This window comes from Lutra lutra, chromosome 9 (genome assembly GCF_902655055.1).
Source record: "Lutra lutra chromosome 9, mLutLut1.2, whole genome shotgun sequence".
In the NCBI taxonomy this organism is placed as follows: Eukaryota; Metazoa; Chordata; class Mammalia; order Carnivora; family Mustelidae; genus Lutra; species Lutra lutra.
The window spans coordinates 18,757,558-18,781,000 of record NC_062286.1 but is presented as its reverse complement, the minus strand read 5'-3'; the positions used below and the strand labels follow the sequence as shown (position 1 = coordinate 18,781,000).

At 41.2% G+C, this 23,443-nt stretch overlaps 1 protein-coding gene across 4 annotated transcripts in view; it reads right to left on the bottom strand.

Moving 5' to 3' along the window:
- Nucleotides 1-23,443, bottom strand: part of UBXN2A (UBX domain protein 2A) — a 55,278-nt gene that overhangs the window by 19,725 nt on the left and 12,110 nt on the right. For 3 of the 4 annotated variants that reach the window (XM_047744459.1, XM_047744460.1, XM_047744461.1), the window contains exons 2-3: nucleotides 20,755-20,807; nucleotides 8,415-8,553 (exon numbers count right to left, since the gene is read on the bottom strand). In XM_047744459.1, the coding sequence (XP_047600415.1) occupies nucleotides 8,415-8,553; nucleotides 20,755-20,795 (180 nt within the window). In that variant the 5' untranslated portion in view covers nucleotides 20,796-20,807. Of the gene's footprint in view, nucleotides 1-8,414; nucleotides 8,554-20,754; nucleotides 20,809-23,443 lie in introns of all 4 variants that reach the window. The other variant, XM_047744458.1, reaches the window with a different exon arrangement.

Below are 23,443 nucleotides of genomic sequence, written 5' to 3'. Positions count from 1 at the left end.
GAGATATAACTGACATATAACATTAGTTTTAGCCATATAACATAATGATTTCATATATGCATATACTGAAGAGGATTACCACAGTAAGTTTAGTCAACATCCATTACCAAGCACAACTACAATTTTTTCTCCAGAAACACACATATCACTATGTAAGTTTAATGCATACAGCATTATGGTTTGATTTATATATATTATGAAATGATTACCACAATAGGTTCAGTTCATATCCATCATCTTATACAAACACAATGAAAAGAAAAGAAAAAAGAATTTTCTCCTTGGGATGAGAACTTCAAGGACTGACTCTCTTAACTGTCCAATGGTATCACAGAGCAGTGTTAACTATAGTCATCACATTATGCATTGTATCCCCAGTACTTACTTATCTTAAAACTGGAAGTTTATGCCTTTTGACCACCTTCTGCCAATCCCCCTAAACCTCTCCAAAATCTAATGTATCATTCTTAAGAGCGAACAACACATATAAAATATCCAAAAATAATGTATATGGGGTCCCTTGCTGGCTCAGTCAGGGGGCACGAAACTCTAGATCTCGGAGTTTTGAGTTCGAGCCCCATGTTGGGCACAGAGTTTACTTAATTCAGGGCTACTTCAGATTAAATGCAGGACTGATTAAAAAGCTGTTTAAGGGGTGCCTGGGTGGCTCCGTTGTTAAGCGTCTGCCATCAGCTCAGGTCATGATCTCAGGGTCCTAGAAAAGAGCCCCACATCGAGCCCCGCATTGGGCTCCCTACTCAGCAGGAGGCCTGCTTCTCCCTCTCCCACTCCCCCTGCTTGTGTTCCCTCTCTCGTGTGTCTCTGTCAAATAAATAAATAAAATCTTAAAAACAAAACAAAACAAAACAAACAACAACAAAAAAACTGTTTTAGAAGGTATCAGAACAGGGGTGACTGGGTGGCTCAGCTGGTTGAGCATCTGACTTCAGCTCAGGTCGTCATGATCCCATGAGCCCTGAATTGGGTTCCCTACTCAGCAGGGAGTCTGCTTGTCCCTCCCCTACCAACTGCATGTTCTCTCTCTCTCTCTCAAATAAATAAGTAAAGGAAGGAAGGAAGATATCAGACTAGTAGAACCTCTCCCTTGTTCAGCATTTATTCAATATACATTTACTGAGTACCTACTAAGTAAGAAACACTCCATTAAGATGTTAGGAAAATAATCATAGTAACGATAGCATATATTATTAGCACATCTACCTACCTAGCTATGTATTTAGTGTGTAACAAATCCTATTTAAAGCATTCTCCCTATATAAATTTATTTACCCCTCCCAAAATCCACACAAGGTAGGTATTATTATCCCTTTATATATAGAGAGAAATGGAAACACAGATTGATTAAATTATCCAAAGTCACACAGTCAGTAAGGGGTGGAGCTGGGGCTTGAATCCACATTTTTTTTTTAAGTCATCATCTCACGGTTGTGGGATCAAGCCCCACGTTGGGCTTTGTGCTCAGTGCAGAGTCTGCTTCAGATTCTACCTCTCCCTCTCATGCTCTTTCTCAAATATCTTAAAATCTTTCAAATATCTTTCTTAAAATCTTTCAAATATCTTTCTCAAAATCTTAAAAAAAACAAACAAACAAACAGGAGAACGGAGGCTCCACACACAGCATGGAGCCCAACGTGGGGCTTGAATTCACAATCCTGAGATGAAGATCTAAGCTGAGATTAAGAGTAGGACACTTAGGTGAAGAGGCAAGAAGGCGGATGAGTAGCAGACTGAAAGGACATCAGGTCGTAGGAGTTCAGCTAGATAGTTGTCAAACCATTCTGAACACCTAGAAACCCAACAGGAGATCGAAGAGAGGAAGAGCAGCAATTCTAGGAACAGAAAATTGACCACTTTCTGAAAGGTAGGATGTGCAGAGAAATGAATCCGAAAAGGACGGGAATACAGACCGTGGGAGGAGGGGCTGGCTCCCAGCAAGCGGTGGAGCAGCGCAGCACAATATCAGAACTTTTAGAAGTGTGCTCCACTGAGGGATGTCACTCCAGGGGCTACGCAGGGGTGGAGCCTTTGCAGGGACAGTGACCCGCAGGGTCACTGAAAGATCAGGGGTGTCTGAGTGTGGCAGAGCTCGCAGGTATTGGAGCAGGGACGCCAACTACAGAGATGCAGTGGAGGAGTGAGCTCTCAGCTTGGGGTTACCTTAAACTGTGATCCGGGGCACAGTCAGGGCACTGCTCATTGAGAAGGGACCCCACAAGTGGCAGATGCAGGGAGACTCACCTTTCTCCTCTGGAGGCAGGAATCTGCTGCGTTTGGAGACTCCAAACAGGGCTGTGCGCCAGAGACAGAAATGCTCAGTCACAGGCCAGGTGAGCTCGGAACACAGCCAGAGACCAGGGAGACAGGATGGATTGACCCCTTTTCTCTGAGGGCACACTGAGGAGCAGGCCCTGACCTCTCAGCTCCTATGGGGCCGGAGATTGGGAGGCTACCATTTTCATTCCTGTCCTCCAGAGCTCTACAGAAAGTGTTCAGGTAACAAAAACTCCCAAGAGTGAACTTGAGCAGATTTCTTAGACTGGCCCCTGGCAAAGGCAGTGTGCAATTCTTCCTGAGGCAAAGACATTTGAGAACCACTATACCAGGCCCCTCCCCCAGAAGATCAGCAAAAATATCCAGCCAAGACCAAGCTCACAGATCAAGAAAAACAACAGAACTCCAGAGCTAGGGGAAAGCAATGCATGGAATTCATGGCTTTCTCCCCATGATCCTTTAGTCTTGCAAAGTTAAATTTTTTTTTAATTTTATTTTTTTTCTTATTCTATTTTTTTAAAACTTTTCCTCTTTTAATGCCTTTTTTAAAAAGATTTATTTATTTATTTATTTGACAGACAGATCACAAGTAGGCAGAGAGGCAGGCAGAGAGAGAGAGAGGAGGAAGCAGACTCCCTGCTGAGCAGAGAGCCCGATGTGGGGCTTGATCCCAGGACCCTGGGAACACGACCCTAGCCGAAGGCAGAGGCCTTAACCCACTGAGCCACCCAGGTGCCCCTTTAATGCTTTTTTAACTAGTTTATCTTAACAATACCTTTCTAGGGGTGCCTGGGTGGCTCAGTGGGTTAAGCCTCTGCCTTTGGCTCAGGTCATGATTTCAGGGTCCTGGGATCGAGCCCTACATTGGGCTCTCTGCTCAGCAGGGAGCCTGCTTCCCCTCTCCCAACCTGCTTATCTGCCTACTTGTGATCTCTCTCTGTCAAATAAATAAATAAAATCTTAAAAAACAACAACAGTACCTTTCTAAAAAAAAAATCTTTTTAAACCTTCATTATCATAGTCACATTTTATCCTTCATTGTATTTAACCTTATTTTTTTGTATACATATAGATTTTTTTTTCTCTAAAAAATCTTGGGATATAATTTCTTCTAATAGATCAAAATATACCCTAAATCTAGCACAGGGCTTTGTTCTAGTCTCCAGCCTGAACACATTCTCTGTTTTTTTTTTTTCTTTTTCTTCTTTCTTTTTCCAACCAACTTATCTTATGCATTCCTTTTTTAGAATTTTTTTAAAAAACTTTTATCTTTACAGTCATATTCCATCCCTTCATTGTGTTTACCCTTATTTTTGTATATATATAAGTTTTTCTTTCTTTAAAATTTTGGGAGGTAGTTTCTTCTAAGAGACCAAAATACAAAATCAAGTGGGTGGCTGTGTTCTATTCACCAATCTAACATATATACATATATTGTTTCATTTCTTTTTACTCCCTTTCTTCTCCCCCCTGGTTTGGGGTCTCTTCTGATTTGGTTAGCATACTTTTTCTGGGGTATTTGCCACCATTTTAGTATTTTATTCTCTCATTCATTCATTTATTTTTTTTAAGATTTTATTTATTTATTTGACAGACAGAGATCACAAGTAGGCAGAGAGGCAGGCAGAGAAAGAGTGGGGGAAGCAGGCTCCCCGCTGAGCAGAGAGCCCGAGATGAGATGCGGACTCGATCCCAGGACCCCGAGATCATGACCCGAGCTGAAGGCAGACGCTTAACCCACTGAGCCACACAGGTGCCCTCGTTCATTTATTCTTTTTTTTTTTTTAAGATTTTATTTATTTATTTGACAGAGAGATCACAAGAAGGCAGAGAGGCAGGCAGAGAGAAAGGGGGAAGCAGGCTCCCTGCTGAGCAGAGAGCCCGACGCGGGGCTCGATCCCAGGACCCTGAGACCATGACCTGAGCTGAAGGCAGAGGCTTAACCCAGTGAGCCACCCAGGCACCCCTCGTTCATTTATTCTTATCTGAATAAAATGACAAGACAGAAAAACTCACTACAAGGAAAAAAAAAAAAGGAAAAAGAGGCAGTACCAACGACTAGGGACCTAATCAATACAGACATTGGTAAATGTCAGATCTAGAGTTCAGAAAGACGATTCTCAAGGCGCTAGCCGGGTTCGAAAAAGGCACGGAAGATATTAGAGAAACCCTTTCTAGAGAAATAAAATCCGTTTCTGGAGAAATAAAAGAAATAAAATCTAACCAAGCAGAAATTATAAAAAAAGGTATTAATGCAATCAAGAACGGAGGCTCTTACTGATAGGATAAATGAGGCAGAAGTGAGAATTAGGGATATAGAAGACCAAATGACAGGGAATAAAGAAGCTGAGCAAAAGAGAGACAACTACTGGACCACAAAGGGAAATTTTGAGAGGTAAGTGATACCATAAGACGAAACATTAGAATAATCGGGATTCCAGAAGAAGAAGAAAGAGAGAGATGGGAAGAAGGAATATTGGAACAAATTATAGCAGAGAATTTCCCTGATTTGACAAAGACAACAAGCATCAAAATCCAGGAGGCAAAGAGAATCCTCCTCAAAATCCACAAAAATAGGTCCACACCCCGTTATCTAATAGTAAAACTTACAAGTCTCAGTGACAAAGAGAAAATCCCAAAAAGACCCCGAATAGCCAGAGGAATGTTAAAAAAGAAAGCCAAAGTTGGTGGCATCACAGTTCCAGACACCAAGCTCTATTATAAAGCTGTAATCATCAAGACAGTATGGTACTGGCACAAAAACAGACATATAGATCAAAGAACTGAATAGAGAGCCCAGAAATAGACCCTCAACTCTATGGTCAACTAATCTTCAACACAGCAGGAAAGAATGTCCAATGGAAAAAAGACAGTCTTCAACAAATGGTGTTGGGAAAATTGGACAGCCACATGCAGAAAAATGTGGACCATTTCCTTATAACACACACAAAAATAGACAAAAAATGGACGAGAGACCTTAATGTGAGACAGGAATCCATCAAAATCCTTGAGAACACAGGCAGCAACCTTTTCGACCTCAGCCACAGCAACTTCTTCCTAGAAACATTGCCAACGGCAAGGGAAGCGAGGGCAAAAATGAACTATTGGGACTTCATAAAGATCAAAAGCTTTTGCACAGCAAAGGAAACAGTCAACAACACCAAAAGACAAACAAAGATATTCGCAAACAACATATCAGATAAAGGGCTAGTATCCAAAATCTATAAAGAACTAATCAAACTCAACACCCAAAGAACAAAGAATCCAATCAAGAAATGGGCAGAGGACATGAACAGACATTTCTGCAAAAAAGACATACAGATGGCCAACAGACACATGAAAAAGCGTTCCAATCACCCAGCATCAGGGAAATACAAATCAAAACCACAGTGAGATACCATCTCATACCACTCAGAATGGCTAAAATTAACAAGTCAGGAAACAACAGATGTTGGAGAGGATGCGGAGAAAGGGGAACCCTCTTACACTGTTGGTGGGAATGCAAGCTGGTGCAGCCATTCTGGAAAACAGCATGGAGGTTCCTCAAAAAGTTGAAAATCGAGCTACCCTATGACCCAGCAACTGCTGGGTATTTACCCTGAAGATACAAAGGTAGTGATCCAAAGGGGCATGTGCACCTGAATATTTATAGCAGCAATGTCCACGATAGCCTAACTATGGAAAGAACCTAGATGTCCATCAGCAGATGAATGGATAAAGACACACACACACATACAATGGAATACTATGCAGCCATCAAAAGAAATGGAATCTTGCCATTTGCAATGACGTGGATGAAACTAGGGTATTATGCTGAGTGAAATAAGTCAATCAGAGAAAGTCAATTATCATATGATCTCTCTGATATAAGGAATCTGAAAGGCAGAGTGGGGGGGGGTTGGGGGACAGAGAAGGAAAAATGAAACAAGATGGGATCAGGAGGGAGACAAACCATAAGAGACTCTTAATCGGGCGCCTGGGTGGCTCAGTTGGTTGAGCAACTGCCTTCAGCTCAGGTCATGATCCCAGACGTCTAGGATCGAGTTCCGCATCAGGCTCCCAGCTCCTTAGGGAGTCTGCTTCTCCCTCTGACCTTCTCCTCTCTCATGCTCTCTCTCACTCATTCTCTCTCAAATAAATAAATAAAATCTTTAAAAAAAAAAAAAGAGAGAGACTCTTAATCTCACAAAACAAACTGAGGTTTGCTGCGGGGTAGTATGGAGAGGGTGGTTGGGTTATGGACATTGGGAAGGGTATGTGATATGGTGAGTGCTGTGAAGTGTGTATGCCTGACAATTCACAGACCTGTACCCTGGGGCAAATAATACATTATATGTTAATAAAAACAATTTAAAAAAAAAAGAAGGACACTTAAGCCACTGAGCCACCCAGGCGCCCCTTGAATCCACACTTTTTTTTTTTTAAAGATATTTTTATTTATTTATGTGACAGAGAGAGAGAGATCACAAGTAGGCAGAGAGGCAGGCTGGGGGGGAGCGGCGGAAGCAGGCTCCCCGCTGAGCAGAGAGCCTGATGCGGGGCTTGATTCCAGGACTCTGAGACCATGACCTGAGCTGAAGGCAGAGGCTTCACCCACTGAGCCACCCAGGCGCCCCGAATCCATACTTTTAACCATTTAATTATATTGCCCTTTATAACCAAGTCTCTGCTCTCGGGGTATTCACATAAAAGAGAACAAAGCAAATAGGAAAAGAACTATTCCTTCATAAAGACACTGAGGAAAACAGACGAAACTGAAAAACAGGGGCACCTGGGTGGCTCAGTTGATTAAGTGTCTGATTCCTGGTCCCAGATCACGACCCAAGCCAAACTGACAGTTGGACACTTAAACCACTATACCACCCCGGTACCCCTAAGCGTCCAGACTCTTGATTTCAGCTCAGGTTTTGATCTCAGCGTTGTGAGTTTAAGCCCCGTGTTGGGCTCCACACTGGGGATGGAGCCTATTTAAAAGAAAAAAAAAAACAAAAATCCAAAATTGATAATACACTCTTATGAGACTATAATATCTGAAAGAGAAGGAATGTTCAGGAACAAAAGAGCTCTTAGAAACTGAAATTGGAAACTGAATAAAAAGACTGATATATATATGTAATATATGTATTATATATATCTTTGACCTTATATGATATATACAAGGTCAAAGATAGATCCCAATTGAAGTAGAACAAAATTACAAAGAGGTGGAACACAGAAGAAACAATAAAAAATTAATAGGCTTGATCCAAGAGGTCCAATATGTATGTAAAAGCATTCTAGAGAGACCAGCAATGGAGGAGAGCAAAATACCGATAAAGCAATATAAGAAAATGTCCTAGAATGGTAAAACATGAGTTTCCAGATTGAATGAATAAAAAAGGACCCACCATCAAGGCCCAAAAGAACACAGAGTTAAAGATTCTAGTAGCTTTCAGTGAGTAAAAACGTGCCACATACAAAGGCTCAGATACCATGGGGCACCTGGGTGGCTCAGTCAATTAACCAGTGACCATTGGTTTCAGCTCGAGTCCTGATCTCAGAGCCCATATGGGGCTCCCTGCTCAGCATGGAGTCTGCTTGGGATTCTTTCTCTCTCTCTCTCCTGGGTCCCTCCACCTGCTCGCTCACACAGGTGCACAAGTGCTCTCTCTAATAAATAAATAAATCTTAAAACAAAACAAAACAAAACCCACAACAAAGGCCGAGTTACCAGAACAGCATTCTATCAATCAAGTGTGAAGACAGAATAAAGGCAAATTCAGGCTTGCAAGGTTTTAAGCTATCTACTTCCAAGGCACTCTCCCCACACACACTGTGTTATAAAGCTATCCCAAGCCCGGCTTCATCAAGGACACACTTACTAGCAACTAGCATATTCCCCACCAAATGGCAAGCAAAAAATACGGTAATGACTAGTACAGTTTGGTGTCATTGCCTGCACTCCTCCCAAGGCACTGTCAGTTTTAACCACCATCACTTCTGTAGTATGAGCACAAAATCAACACAGTGACAAGGGTAAACAATATCTTACTATTATCATGAAAACAGTTTTGAACTCATGGACCCAAAATATGGTCTGTATTTTGAGAAACACTGGATGAGAAAAAAGTATGGACATTTACCTGTTTTTTCTGTTCAGTGGGAGACATGCATTTGGCACCAACCTTCTCAGCTTCCTCAAAAAGGCTGTCAACAAAATATTCACAATTTCTTTGTCGATCATCACTAAGAGGTTGGTTGTCAGATCCTGTTTCACAAACCCTACACACACAAAAAAAGAATATTAAGCACTACCATTACTTTTCCAAAAATTTACATGAATTTCTAGTTAAAGGGTCCTGAACGGAAATGCCTCCAGTTCTGCAGTTTAGACCCACTTCTAAATTAAGATTCTAGCAGATATGTGAACTTGGGAAGTCATTAACCTTTCTGGTCCAGAGCAGGGTTTTCTCAACTTCAGTCTATTGACATCTGGGGAGGGATAATTCTTTGTTGTGTGCTGCCCTATTATTGTAGGATATTTGGTAGCATCTGTGGCCTCTACCCACTAGATGCCCAGATCATGCATACTCCACCCACCACACCTCCAGTGTTACAATACCTAAAACCATCTCTAGACATTGCCGGATATCTTCTGCAGGACAAAAATCTTACCAGGTTGGGGCGCCTGGGTGGCTCAGTGGGTTAAGCCTCTGCCTTCAGCTGAGGTCATGATCCCAGGGTCCAGGGATCGAGCCCCGCGTTGGGCTCTCCGCTCCGTGGGAAGCCTGCTTCCTCCCTCTCTGCCTGCCTCTCTGCCTACTTGTGATCTCTCTCTCTCTGTCAAATAAATAAATAAATCTTTAAAAAAAAAAAAAAAATCTTACCAGGTCGAAAATTGCTGGTCCAGAGTTAAAAAAAAAAAAAAAAAAAAAAAAATTCTTCCCCCAAAGCTCAAAATAGCTTTATTTATTAATTCTTGACGATTTTATTTATTTGACAGAGAGAGAGCACAAGCAGGGGAGCAGCAGGGAGCGGGAGAAGCAGGCTCCTGTCCTTCAGAGCAAGGAGCAAGATGCAGGGTTTGACCCCAGGATACTAAGATCACAACCCAAGCTGAAGGCAGATGCTTAACCAACTAAGCCATGTGCCCCTCAAAATAGCTTTATAAGGGGTTACTATGTATCTTCTGGTAATAAAAAGCACTTTTTTTTTTTTAAAGATTTTATGTATTTACTTGAGAAAGAGCAAGAGCATGAGTTGCAGGGAGGGACAGGAGGAGAGGGAGAAGAAGACTCTGCACTTAGTGGGGAGCCCGAAATGGGACTCGATTCCAGGACCCTGGGATCATTACTTGAGCTGAAGGCAGACCCTTAACCAACTGAGCAACCCAGTGCCCCAACAGAAAGCACTCGAAACTAAAGGCGATAATGTGCCAGAACAGTCCTAATCATAGTTTTGATTGATTGTATACTTCACAGAATGAGATTTCCCACTGAAGATTTTTGATTTGTAGTAGTCTGACATTCATTACTATTTTTTTAAAAAATATTTTTATTTATTTATTTGACAGACAGAGATCACAAGTAGAGAGGCAGAGAGAAGGAGGGGAAGCAGGCTCCCTGCTGACCAGAGAACCCAATGCGGGGCTAGATCCCAGGACCCTGGGATCATGACCTGAGTCAAAGGCAGAGGCTTTAACCCACTGGGCCACCCAGGCGCCCCTCAGTACTATTTTTTAAATTGAGGTATAAGCAACATCTCAGTTTCAGGTGTACAACATGATTTGTATTTGTATATACTATGAAATGATTACTACAGTAAGTCTAGTTAACATCTATCACCATACACAGAGAAATTTTTTTCTTATGATCAGAACTTTTAAGATGTAATTTTTTTGGCAACCTTCCAATATGCATAGAATATTTTTAACTATAATTGCCATGCTATCTATTACATTCTCATTACTTATTTTATAACTGAAAGTTTATACCTTTTGCCTACCCTCCATCTACTAGTTTTCATTTTGCATTTGTATTTTATCAAGAAATATTACTGAAGATTTGGTTTGACAGGAAAGACGGTTTCTGACCAAACTTTTTAAAGTCATACAGAAAATTCATACATGTCCTGAAGTGTAACTTCTCAGATTCCATAAATAATATTTTTACAGCTCTCATAGTGTGCCAGAACTATAAGGTAAGATACTCTCAACCACATTTTTAGAGGAAAGAAAATGAGTCACAGAAAGGTTAAGTTACATGAGGTTAGAGGTAGTAAGTGGCGAAGACAACATTAAAACATTATTAATCTGGGGCACCTGGGTGGCTCAGTGGGTTGAGGCCTCTGCCTTTAGCTCGGGCCCTGATCCCAGGGTCCTGGGATCGAGCCCCGCATGGGCTTCTTTGCTCAGCAGGGAGCCTGCTTCCTCCTCTCTCTCTGCCTACTTCTCTGTGATCTCTGCCTGTCAAATAAATAAATAAAATCTTAAAAAAAAAAAACACACACACTATTAATCTGCCTTCCACATCTTGTTTATGATATGCTATAAAGCTTCTCTTAATAGCTAACATTTATTAAGCATTTAATATATTTTGAGAACTATTTTAAGTACTTTACATGAATTAACTCATTCAATCCTCACAATGACCTAAAAAGGCACATATTGTTTTTATCCCCATTTAGCACATCAAAAAAACACTTAAGCCCCCCGCCAAAAGAGGTAAAATAAAAAAAAAAAAAAAAAAAACAAAAAAAGAGGGGACGCCTGGGTGGCTCAGTTGGTTAAGTTTCCGCCTGCCTTCAGCCCAGGTCGTGATCCTGGGGTCCTGGGATCCACCCACACTGTCAGAGCTCCCTGCTAAGCAGGGAGCCTGCTTCTCCCTCTCCCTCTGCTTCCCCCTCCACCCCTAAGCAATTTGCTCAAGATCACAAAGCTACTCTGAGGCAGAGTTGGAAATTGAACCTAGGCTACCAGTGCCTGTGCTCTTAATCACTGCACCAGACAAAATAGTCATCTCTATGTTATTATTAAAATGCTAACACTCAGAGCAATATTTTAATTTAGGTATACTCTTTTTACTCTTCTAGGTAATCTCTCTATATACATTCTTAAGACGCTTCATATTATCACAAAGTATTAATTATGCCTTTCTGAAAGCAATGACACACTTTTTACATAAAAATAATCACATCCTAAGATGATTTCTCACAATACTAATGATCTTCCCCTCTTTAATCAGTGTAGCTATGTAGCAGTAGAGGATATTGTCTAATGAGAGTTCAGGCTTTGGTGTCTGTATTTAGGTACTGAGTCACACTGACTCTGGGCGAGAAACCTAGAAGCCTCTACGTGATTTGGATTTTTTCATCTGCAAAATGCAGATACTAGCACGTATCTTACATGGTTGCTGCATATATTACAGCAAACACATACAAAAGCGATACCTGATATACAGTATGTATCAGTACACATGCTGGAGCACAGTATTAGATATGTATATTATTAGGACCCCTGAATGCTCTCCGGTATTTGCCAGAAAAAGTGGAAAGTGGACTTTGGCTGCCTCCATCTTTTTTTTTTTAAGATTTTATTTGAGAGAAAGAGGAGAGAGAGAGAGAGAGGAGGGCAGGGGCAGAGGGACAAGCAGACTCCCGCTGAACAAGGAGCCCAATGCAGGGCTTGATCCCAGGACCCCAAGATCATAACCTCAGCTGAAGTCAGACATTTAATGAACTGAGCCACCCAGGCGCCCCTGGCTGCCTCCATCTTGACCTCACTTTATAGTTGGGTTCTTTCAAGATTGTTTCTTGGCTCAGGTGAAAGACCCAAAGGGCAAAGCATCCCCTTATGGGAACTGAAACTACCCCTCAAGCAATAAGGACTGCCCTGAACCAGCAAAGACCCAGCCAATGACTGACTGACTCCAAGACGATGATCAATTTGACCTTCACAGCCTACCTGCACACACCCATCCACTTTTGTCCCATAGTTACCTTAAACATGGTAGCATTTTTGGCACTCTGGAGACAGTGTGAAACGCTGGTCTGCTGTCTTTCCTGGCACTTGCCTCACTGAAATAAATTCCTTTCCTGTTTCACTGCCTTTGGATTTTGTCAGTGTCCAGTGCCTGAACCTGGTATGTTTGGGACCCTCAGAACCAGGTGTCTTGCACCCCTGTGTCCCAGCTATAAGACAGCAGTTTATACATAATTACTAAATAAAAAGACAATAAAGCTGAGCATCTAAAGTAGCTTTAGTCCTTTATCTTACCTATTTGATATGCAAATTCTATTAAGCCTCATTTTGTTAATTCAAGTCATTCAAACATTTATTGAGTACTTTATGGTAGGTGGTGATGAGATACAAAGATGAGCAAGAAATAGTCTACTAGGCTTTTTTTTTTTTTTTAAGATTTTATTTATTTGTCAGAGAGAGAGAGCACGAATGAGCACACGCAGACAGAATGGCAGGCAGAGGCAGAGGGAGAAGCAGGCTCCCTGCTGAGCAAGGAGCCGGATGTGGGACTCGATCCCAGCACGCTGGGATCATGACCTGAGCCGAAGGCAGCCGCTTAACCAACTGAGCCACCCAGGCATCCCAATAATCTAGGTTTTTAAGAGGTTCAGAGTACAGGGTGTAGAGATGCATTATAAACAGCTCTATGCCCACAAATTTGGTAACTTCGATAGGCCAATTCCTTGAAAGGGACAATCCACCAAAATTTTAGGAACATACACAAAGGCTCGTATCTATTAAGAAAACTGAGTCAATAATTCACAATCTTCCAAAACAGAAACCACTAGGCAGAAAAGATTTCACTAGTGGGTGGCTCAGATAGTTAAGCTTCACTGACCGGACCATCTGCTCAGGTCATGACACTAGGGTCTTGGGATGGAGCCCAGTGTGGGGCTCCCTGCTGAGGAGAGCATCTCCCTCTCCCTCTGCCTCTTAGCTCAGTCCCCCACCAGCTCCCACATGCACCTGTGTGCACATGCACTCTCTCCCTCAAATAAATAAATAAAATAAAATCTTAAAAACATAAAAAGATCTCACTAGTAAATTCTATCAAACATTTAAGGAAGAAATGATACCAATTCATCTACAACATCTTCAAGAAAATAAAAGCAGAATTCTTAACTCCAATTCTTTGTTTTGCTCAGGTAATGATCTCATGAGGCTCTCTGCTCAGTAGAGTCTGAGATTCTCATCCCTTTGCTCCTTCACCCGCCTTCCTTTGCTCATATGTGCACACACTCTGTCTCCCCCTATTTCTAAAATTAATAAATCTTTAAAAAAATAAAAATAAAGTTAAAACCAGACAAAGACATTTCAAAAAAGGAAAAAGACAATATTGATGTAGTTTTTGAATGTAGGTGAGGTCTGGAGCCAACAGCCGGGAAAGAATTTTTGAGACACCTTTGGTGCAGAAATGGTGATTTTATTAAAGAATGGGGACAGGAACCAAAGGCAGAAAAGAGCTGCTGCTCAGAGGTTGTGAGGGGTGCCCAGGGGGAGATAAGGAAAAAGGGAAGTTTTCAAAAGAACTTTCATATGCTAAAAAGAACCTACAAGATACCTGACGCCTTGCCTTGGTTAAGTTAAGGTGGTTTTTCCCTCTAATAAAGCAATTAACATTAAAATAACTGAGTTTGCTTCTGGAAGTTAGGTAAGAACTTTTGGTTCTTTTGGTAAGAACCTTTTTTTCTTGTAAGTCACTAAGACGTTTGTAAACTGATGAAGACTCATGGACTGTGGACTCTATTAACCATTTGCTTTTTCCCTCCCTTAAAGAGTGTCTGAGGAGTGTACACATTATCACCTGGGAGTTGGGGGGATTGTCAGGTGTCAGCTTGTGCTTTACCCTCAGCTTGGCTTCTGCTCCCTCACCAGTATCTCTCATGAACACAGATGCAAAAATCCTTCCTGCAACCAAGCAGGATTTATTACAGGTATGCAAGGCTGATCCAAAATGAGAAAATCAATTAATATAATCCATCACATCAATATGCTATAGCAAATCATGATCATATCAACAGATAAAAGCATCTGACAACATCCAACACGCATTCTTTTTTAAATTTTTTTTTCAAATTCAATTAATTAATATATATTATTAGTTTCAGAGGTGGAGGTCAGTGATTCATCAGTTGTATGTAACACTCAGTGCTCATCACATCAAGTGCCCTCCTTAATATGCCCATCACCCAGTCACCCCATCCCTCCACCCACCTCCCTTCCAGCAGCCCTCAGTTTGTTCCTAGAGTTAAGAGTTCTTGGGACGCCTGGGTGGCTCAGTTGGTTAAGCAGCTGCCTTCAGCTCAGGTCATGATCCTAGCGTCCTGGGATCGAGTCCCACATCGGGCTCCTTGCTCAGCGGGGAGCCTGCTTCTCCCTCTGCCTCTGCCTGCCATTCTGTCTGCCTGTGCTCGTTCTCTCTCCCTCTCTCTCTGACAAATAAATAAAATCTAAAAAAAAAAAAAAAGAGTTCTTTATGGAGGGCGCCTGGGTGGCTCAGTGGGTTAAAGCCTCTACCTTTGCCTCGGGTCATGATCCCAGGATCCTGGATCGAGTCCCTCATCGGGCTCTCTGCTCAGCAGGGAGCCTGCTTCCTCCTCTCTCTCTGCCTGCCTCTCTGCCTACTTGTCATTTCTGTCTGTCAAATAAATAAAAATCTTTACTTAAAAAAAAAAAAAAAGAGTCCTTTATGGAAAAAGCTAGTATTTTCTGAATTAGCTTGGAAATTCTAAATTGCAGTTCAAAGGCACATCTTAAAATCCATTTTCTTTTTCATTTAGAATTAAAGCTTGAGTCTAACTTCTATCTCAGAACAGAGTGAGAATTAAACATAGTACAAAATATTGCAATAAGAACCAAGTTTTAAGAAATATTCTTATCCTAAGCATAGGTAGGCTAAATATGGGTAGGTCTGATGTTGTTCAACACTCATTCTTGATTAAAAACCCTCAGCAAACTAGGAACAGAGAAGAACTCTCTTGATAAAGAACATCTACAGAAAACCCACAGCTAACAGCACACTTTACGACAAGAAACTAGATGCCCTCCCTCAAAGATCAGGAATCAAAGATGCCTCTACTCACTACTCCTCTTCACTCCATATTGGAAATCTTAGCTAAGTTAGTAAAACAAGTAAAGGAAATAAAAAGTACACAGACTGGGAAGGAAGGAAAAAAATGGTAGACGACATGATTGTGTACACAGAAAATCCCAAACAACAACAACAAACTCCTGGAACTAAGAAGCAATTTTAGCAAAGCTGTAGAAGATTAATATATAAAAGCCAAGTGCTTTCCTATAAACCAACAATAACTACTACCTGGAATTAAAAGCACAACACCTGGCTGGCTCAGATGGAAAAGTATGCAACTCTTCATTTCAGGGTTGTGAGTTCAAGCCCCATATTGGATACAGAGATTACTAAAATAATTATCACCATCATAATAAATAAATAAATAAATAAATAAAAGCACAACCCCATATGCATCAGCAACATTTGTCAAACCCCAAAGAACATTACAATACAAAAATGGGCCGAAATGTAAACTACAATTAATGATAATGTATCAATATTGGTTCCAAATTATAACAAATATACTACATAATACAAGATGTTAATAATATAGGAAACTATGTGCGCTGGGGAAGGGGAGGATGGGAATATGGGAAGTGTATTTTCTGCTCAATTTTTCTTTAAACCTAAAACTACTCTTAAAAATAAAGTTTATTGGGGCGCCTGGGTGGCTCAGTGGATTAAGCCTCTGCCTTCGGCTCAGGTCATGATCTCAGGGTCCTGGGATCGAGCCCCGCGTCGGGCTCTCTGCTCAGCAGGGAGCCTGCTTCCTCCTCTCTCTGCCTGCCTCTCTGCCTGCTTGTGATCTCTCTCTGTCGGATAAATAAATAAAATCTTTAAAAAAAAAAATAAAATAAAGTTTATTATTAATAATTTTTAAAAAGAGCATGAAAAGAGGGGCTCCTAGGTGGCTTAGTCAGTTAAGCACCCAACTCTTTTTCTTTAAGATTTTATTTATTTATTTGACAGAAAGACATGGTGAGAGAGGGAACACAAGCATGAAGAGTGGGAGAGGGAGAAGCAGACTTCCCACTGAGCTGGGAGCCCATGCAGTGCTCAATCCCAGGACCCTGGGATCATGACCTGAGCCAAAGGCAGCTGCTTAACTGACTGACCCACCCAGGTGCCCCTAAGCATCCAACTCTTGATTTCAGCTCAAGTCATAATCTCAGGGTTGTGAGATCAAGCCCTGCATCGAGATCCACGCTGGGTATGGAGCCTGCTTAAGATTTTCACACTCTCGCCCTCTGTCCCCCTTGCCCCACGCACTAAAATAAAACAAAATAAAAATTAAAAAGAGCATGAATTTAATAAAAACTTAAAAGGCACCTGGGTGGCTCAGTCGCTAAGGGTCTACCTTCGGCTCAGGTCATGAGCCCCTCATGGGTCTCCCTGCTCGGCAGGAAACATGCTTTCCCTCTCCCACTCCCCCTGCTTGGGTTCCTGCTCTCGCTGTCTCTCTCTCTGTCAAATATATAAATAAAATGTTTAAAAAAAAAAAGACAGACATTCCTGACAGAAAAATGGGAAAGTACACCATATTTAATTCTTTATTATTTATAATACAGGGAATCCCTTTGTATTCTACTATATTAAGACAGAATGCAGCAAAATCCCATGGCCATACGAATTTATGAAGACTTTCCTTAACACTAAAAATATTCAGACAACTTTATTATTTCATCTATGCTTTCTACTCCATCATCCTTTCCCTTACTTGTCACTATCCTTTTATGATACAATTATCAATACTCCTCTCTATAATCTGAAAACCAGATAACAAAGTTGTTATGGCTCAGTACATAGTCTTGAAGTTTCAGGAGTTTCTCTCATAATAAAAAGTACACAAGTTCAAGAAAAGGACTTTGAAACATCTATTTTGGCTACAGAATACCCTCTTCTGCTGACTTTGTCACTCACTATTGTGTTCTGAATAAATAAGGTTATTGGCTGTTGTCCAAACGGGTGAAGGATATGCATCTGTTTGGGAGCACATACGGTAGACACGGGTCTTCATCACTTACAGTCTTTGAACTACTGATATACTCAGGAAAAGTCTTTTCATTTTTTTACTGGACCAGTATTTCTTTTTTTTTTTTTAATAAATTATGTCATTTTTGGCAAATTATTTTATTTTATTTTATTTAAAGATTTTATGTATTTGACAGAGAGAGATAGGCAGAGAGGCAGGCAGAGAGAGAGGAGGAAGCAGGCTCCCTGCTGAGCAGAGAGCCCAATACGGGGCTTGATCCCAGGACCCTAAGATCATGACCTGAGCCGAAGGCAGAGGCTTTAACCCACTGAGCCACCCAGGCACCCCTGGACCAGTATTTCTAACAATATCTATTTTTTTATTACAAACAAAGTTATAAAATCTATTCCTAATATTTTTGTACGGATACCTTACTATCTAATTACATTCATAGTACTGATACATACTATAACACCCAATAAAAACCGTAGACTGATATATAATTAACTTCCTTAGGTAATAAACAACAATTTACATGTGGTCTCATAACTTACTACTGGGAGAATTAAGTGCATCCTGGGTGATACTACCGGGCAAGGACTCTTTAAAGTTTGTGCCTGGCTTCTTCTGAAGTTCACCCCAGGTGCTTTTCCCCTTTGCTGATTTTTATTTGTATCTTTTTAAAAAAATATATTATTTATTTATTTGACAGAGAGAGAGAGAGAGAGAGATACAGCAAGAGAGGGAACACAAGCAGGGAAGTAGGAGAGGGAGAAGCAGGCTTCCCGCCCCGCAGGGAGCCCAATGTGAGATTTGATCCCTGGACCCTGGGGTCCTGACCTAAGCCAAAGGCAGACGCTTAACAACTGAGCCACCCAATTTCCCTCTTTGTTATCTTCTTATAATAATATAATAAATCAAAGTCATTAGGATGACTATATGCTGAGTCCTTTGCATCCTCTCAGCAAATCAAGCCTGGGGGTGGTCTTAAAGGTCCTCAGACACAATCTCACAATTATATAATTAGTATCAAATATTTATATAAAATAATAAGTAATAAAAAACAATATTTGTTTAGTACAGAAGCATGCACTATTTTAAGTATGAAATAGCTGTCTGTCTCCTTAAATGGACATTTACCTCAAGTATTTAAAACAAACAGCATAATACAAAAATAAATATTTTATATTCACTTATCTGAGGAGAAATGTTTATTTTTGTATTATGCTGTTTGTTTGATTGATAAGAACCACAGACTTTGCACCTACCATTTACTGTGTCTCTACTACGTGCTATTATTACTATTTTTTAAAAGATTTTATTTTAGAGGCGCCTGGGTGGCTCAGTGGATTAAAGCCTCTGCCTTCAGCTCAGGTCATGATCCCAGGGTCCTGGGATTCAGCCCCACATGGGGCTCTCTGCTCAGCGGGGAGCCTGCTTCCCTTCCTCTCTCTCTGCCTGACTCTGCCTGCTTGTGATCTCTCTGTCTCTCTGTCAAATAAATAAATAAAAATCTTTAAATTAAAAAAAAAAAAAAGACTATTTTAGAGGCCCCTGAGTGGCTCAGTTGTTTGTTTAAGCATCCAACTGCTGATTTTGGCTTAGGACATGATCCAAGCCAGGTCCAACTCTTGATTTCAGCTCAGGTCATGATAGAAACCTCTCGGAATTGAGCCCCACGTGCCACTCTGCGCTCATCAGAGAGTTGGCTTGAGAGTCTCTTTTCCCTGCTCTGAACCACCCCATCCCATGCACTCTCTCTGTCTCTCTCTCAAATAAATAAATCTGTCACCAACCTGAGATCTAGAGTCGCACACTCCACCAACAGAACCACCCAGGCCCCTGTGCTAATACTGTTCTGAGTGCTTTATGCCAGCTATCTAATTCTCATAAAAACCTTTGAGGGACAAACACAGATGCACCCTCTCCCCTCTGTTCTGTAGATACGATACAGAAGCTCAAAGGAGCTACTACCTAAGTTGCTCTAAGGCCGAAAAGGGTAGTAAAGACAGCAATGGGATTCAAACTTGGGATTTTTCTTTTTTTTAGAAGAATTCTTTTTTTTTTAAGATTTTATTTATTTGACAGACAGAGTACAAGTAGGCAGAGGGGCAGAGCAGCAGGCAGAGGAGGAGGGAGAAGCCCAAGGCTCCCTATGCCTTAAAATAGGCATAACATAAACTATAATCCCAGAACCCTGGGATCATGACCTGAGCCAAAGGCAGCCACTTAACCAACTGGCCACCCAGGTGCCGCCAAAGCTTAGGTTTATCTGACTCCAGAGCCTTTGTATTTCCACTACAACTCCAAGGCAGTACAACATAAGAGACTAACAAAGTAAAGAGCTACTTGAATTTCTCACTGAAACAACAGAATATGCGAACAGAGAGAAATTTAACTGTTTCAGTGACAAAAACATTTACAATGCAGTTTTGATAAAAAAAAAAAAATTATTTTAAGGATGCCTGGGTGGCTCTCGTTAAACATCTGCATTCTGCTCAGGGTATGATCCCAGGGTTCTGGAATCCAGCCCCACATCAGGCTCGCTGCTCTGCGGGAAGCCTACTTCCTCTCCCACTCCCCCACTCCCCCCACTCTCTCTGTCAAGTAAATAAATGAAATCTTATTTATTTATTTATTTATTTTAGGATTTTATTTATTTATTTGAGAGAGAATGAGAGAGAGCATGAGCGAGGAGAAGGTCAGAGAGAGAAGCAGACTCCCGTGGAGTTGGGAGCCCGATGCGGGACTCGATCCCGGGACTCCAGGATCATGACCTGAGCCGAAGGCAGTCGTCCAACCAACTGAGCCACCCAGGCGTCCCAATAAAATCTTTTTAAAAAATTATACTACTGGGGCTCCTGGGTGGCTCGGTGGGTTAAGCCTCTGCCTTCCGCTCAGGTCATGATCAGAGAGTCCTGGGATCGAGCCCAGCATCAGGCTCTCTGCTCAGCTGGAAGCCTGCTTCCCCCTCCCCCTCTGCCTGTCTCTCTGCCTACTTGTGATCGCTCTGTCTCTCTGTCAAATAAATAAATAAAATCTTTTTAAAAAAAAATTATATTACAAAAAAAAAAAAAGATTACCATTAGCTATTTAACTGAAAGAGAATCATAATGAAAACTTACTACAGGGGCGCCTGGGTGGCTCAGTGGGTTAAAGCCTAAGCCTTTGGCTCAGGTCATGATCCCAGAGTCCTGGGATCGAGCCCCCCCCCACCAATCGGGCTCTCTGCTCAGGGGGAGCCTGCTTCCTCCTCTCTCTCTGCCTGCCTCTTTGCCTACTTGTGATTTCTGTCAAGTAAATAAATAAAATCTTTAAAAAAAAAAAAAAGAAAACTTACTACATTTGTCAGTGAAATGCAAAAACAGATGCTAAGAAATGCATTAATAACAAAGAAATGCAAAGCTTGAATTAACTTACCATTCTTCTTTTATACTTTCGAGATTATCTACTTCTTTCATTCTCTTGCCTTAACTGCAAAAGTAAAAACAAACAAAAGCTAAAGTCCTCAATTGAGTACTTAAGGTAAGTTCATTCTTATATATGCATTAATAATCTTTAACATAAACTATTAGGTATCCCCAAAGGAGTGTGAAAGGGTCTTAAGAACTTATGTGACCAAACTCAAAGCTGTCATTTCCATCGACAGAGTAAAACAAAAATGAAAAATATATTTTGGGAGTCTAATAATTTTCCAACAAGAAATTTTTTTTTTCCTTTTAGAACTCTTTCTTAAGAATTACGATAAAAATTTCATTCACAAAAGTGAATGAAACATTTTTATTCTCATTCTTACAATTCAAGCAAACTGACAAGATGTACAGTATACAATTCAGTGGTATGAATTACATCCGCAAATGTTGTACAATCATTACCACTATCCATTTCCAAGACTCTTTCAACTTACCAAAAAGAAACTCTGTACCCATTAAAGAATAATTCTCTATTCCTCTCTCTTCCCAGGCCTGGTAACCCATATTCTACCTTCTGCCTTCATGAATTTGCCTTGTATTTCACATAAACAGAATTGTACATTTGTCCTTTTGTGTCTGGCTTATTTCACTTAACATAAATTCATTCCTTTTTATGGCTAATATTCCACCGTATGTATATACATTTTGTTTACACATTCATCTGGCTTTTGTTTGTTTGTTTGTTTTTTATTATTAAAAGATTTTATTTATTTATTTGACAGAGAGAGATCACAAGCAGGCAGAGAGGCAGGCAGAGAGAGAGGAGGAAGCAGGCTCTCCGCTGAGCAGAGAGCCCGATGCGGGGCTCGATCCCAGGACCCTGAGATCATGACCAGGACCCTGAGATCATGATCTGAGCCGAAGGCAGCGGCTCAACCCGCTGAGCCACCCAGGCGCCCCTCATCTGGGTTTTTTTCAAGATTTTATTTATTAGCACTGTGCGCACATGCAGGAGCAAGGGGCAGGGGCAGGGAGAAGGAGAAGCAGACTCCCTCTGAGCCGGGGACCAGAGGTGGGGCTAGATCCCACAACCCTGGGATTATGACCTGAAAGGAAGGCAGACATTTAACCCACTGAGCCACCCAGGCACCCCTACACATTCATCTGTTCGTGGACATTTCGACTGTTTACACCTCTGGCTACTGTGAATAATTCTGTATTCCCACCAAAATGTACCAGGATTCTAATTTCTTCACATCCTTGCTAATATTATTTTGGTTTCTTTGTATGTGTGGTTTTTTGGGTTCTTTAAAAGATTTTTATTTATTTATTTATTTGACAGAGAACACAAGTAGGCAGAGAGGCAGGTCGGGATGGGGTGGGGGGATCAGGCTCCCTGCTGAGCAGAGAGCCCGATGCAGGGTTCTATCCCAGGACCCTGGGATCACGACCTGAGCTGAAGGCAGAGGCTTTAACCCACTGAGCCATTATTTTATTAAATAATTATTTATTTTTTTATTTATTAATTATTTTATTAAATAATACCCATCCTAATAAAGTGCATCTCATTGTGACTAGATGTTGAGCATCTTTTTTACATGTACTTATTGGCCATCTGTCTATCTTCTTTGGAGAAAATCTATTCAAGTCCTTCGACCATTTTTTATGTGTTTTGCCTGTTCTTTTTTTTTTTTTTTAAAGATTTTATTTATTTATTTGAGAGAGAGAGAGAGTGTGAGAGAGAGCATGAGAGGGGAGAAGCATCAGAGGGAGAAGCAGACTCCCTGTGGAGCTGGAAGCCTGATGGAGGACTTGATCCTGGGACTCTGGGATCATGACCTGAGCCGAAGGCAGAGGCTTAACCCACTGAGCCACCCAGGAACCCCCACTGCATGTTGTTCTTAAGTTGCGTTTTTCTTGATTCAGCATTTGCTTGGATGCTCTACACCCAGAACTACTACTTTCCAGAGTTCTAAGTTGGTCCTAACAGTTAATGCATGTTTTTCATGTTTCTGGGGGGAACATGAGCTTGCAACTGCCTATTTTCCCATTCCGCGGTGACCCTCAATATAAATTTTTTTTAAAAGATTTTATTTATTTATTTGACAGAGAGATCACAAGTAGGTAGAGAGGCAGGCAGAGAGAGATGGGGAAGCAGGCTTCCCGCCGAGCAGAGAGCCCAATGCAGGGCTCAATCCCAGGACCCCGAGACCATGACCTGAGCCGAAGGCAGAGGCTTAACCCACAGAGCCACCCAGGCTCTAAAACAATATAAATTGTTTTAGAAGATTTTATTTATTTATTTGAGAGAGAACATGAGAGAATGAGCAGTGGGGAGAAGGAGAAGTGGGCTGAGCAGGGATCCCAACGTGCCCAATGTGGGGCTCAATCCCAGCATCCTGGAATCATGCATGACCTGAGCGTAAGGCAGGCGCTTAACCAACTAAGCCACCCAGACAGTCCCTCAACTTTAATTTCAAAAATTTATATTTAGATATATTTGGAAATTATCTTAGTTACAGGGACCCACATGACTGTTAAGTTTACTTAATAGTCCATCTTTTCGTTATTACCTTTTTTTTTTTTTTAGATCTAAGAGTATGGACTCATGGGTTTTTTAGTCAATGAGTTTTGTTTTTTTTTAAAGATTTTATTTATTTATTTGACAGATAGAGATCACAAGTAGGCAGAGAGGC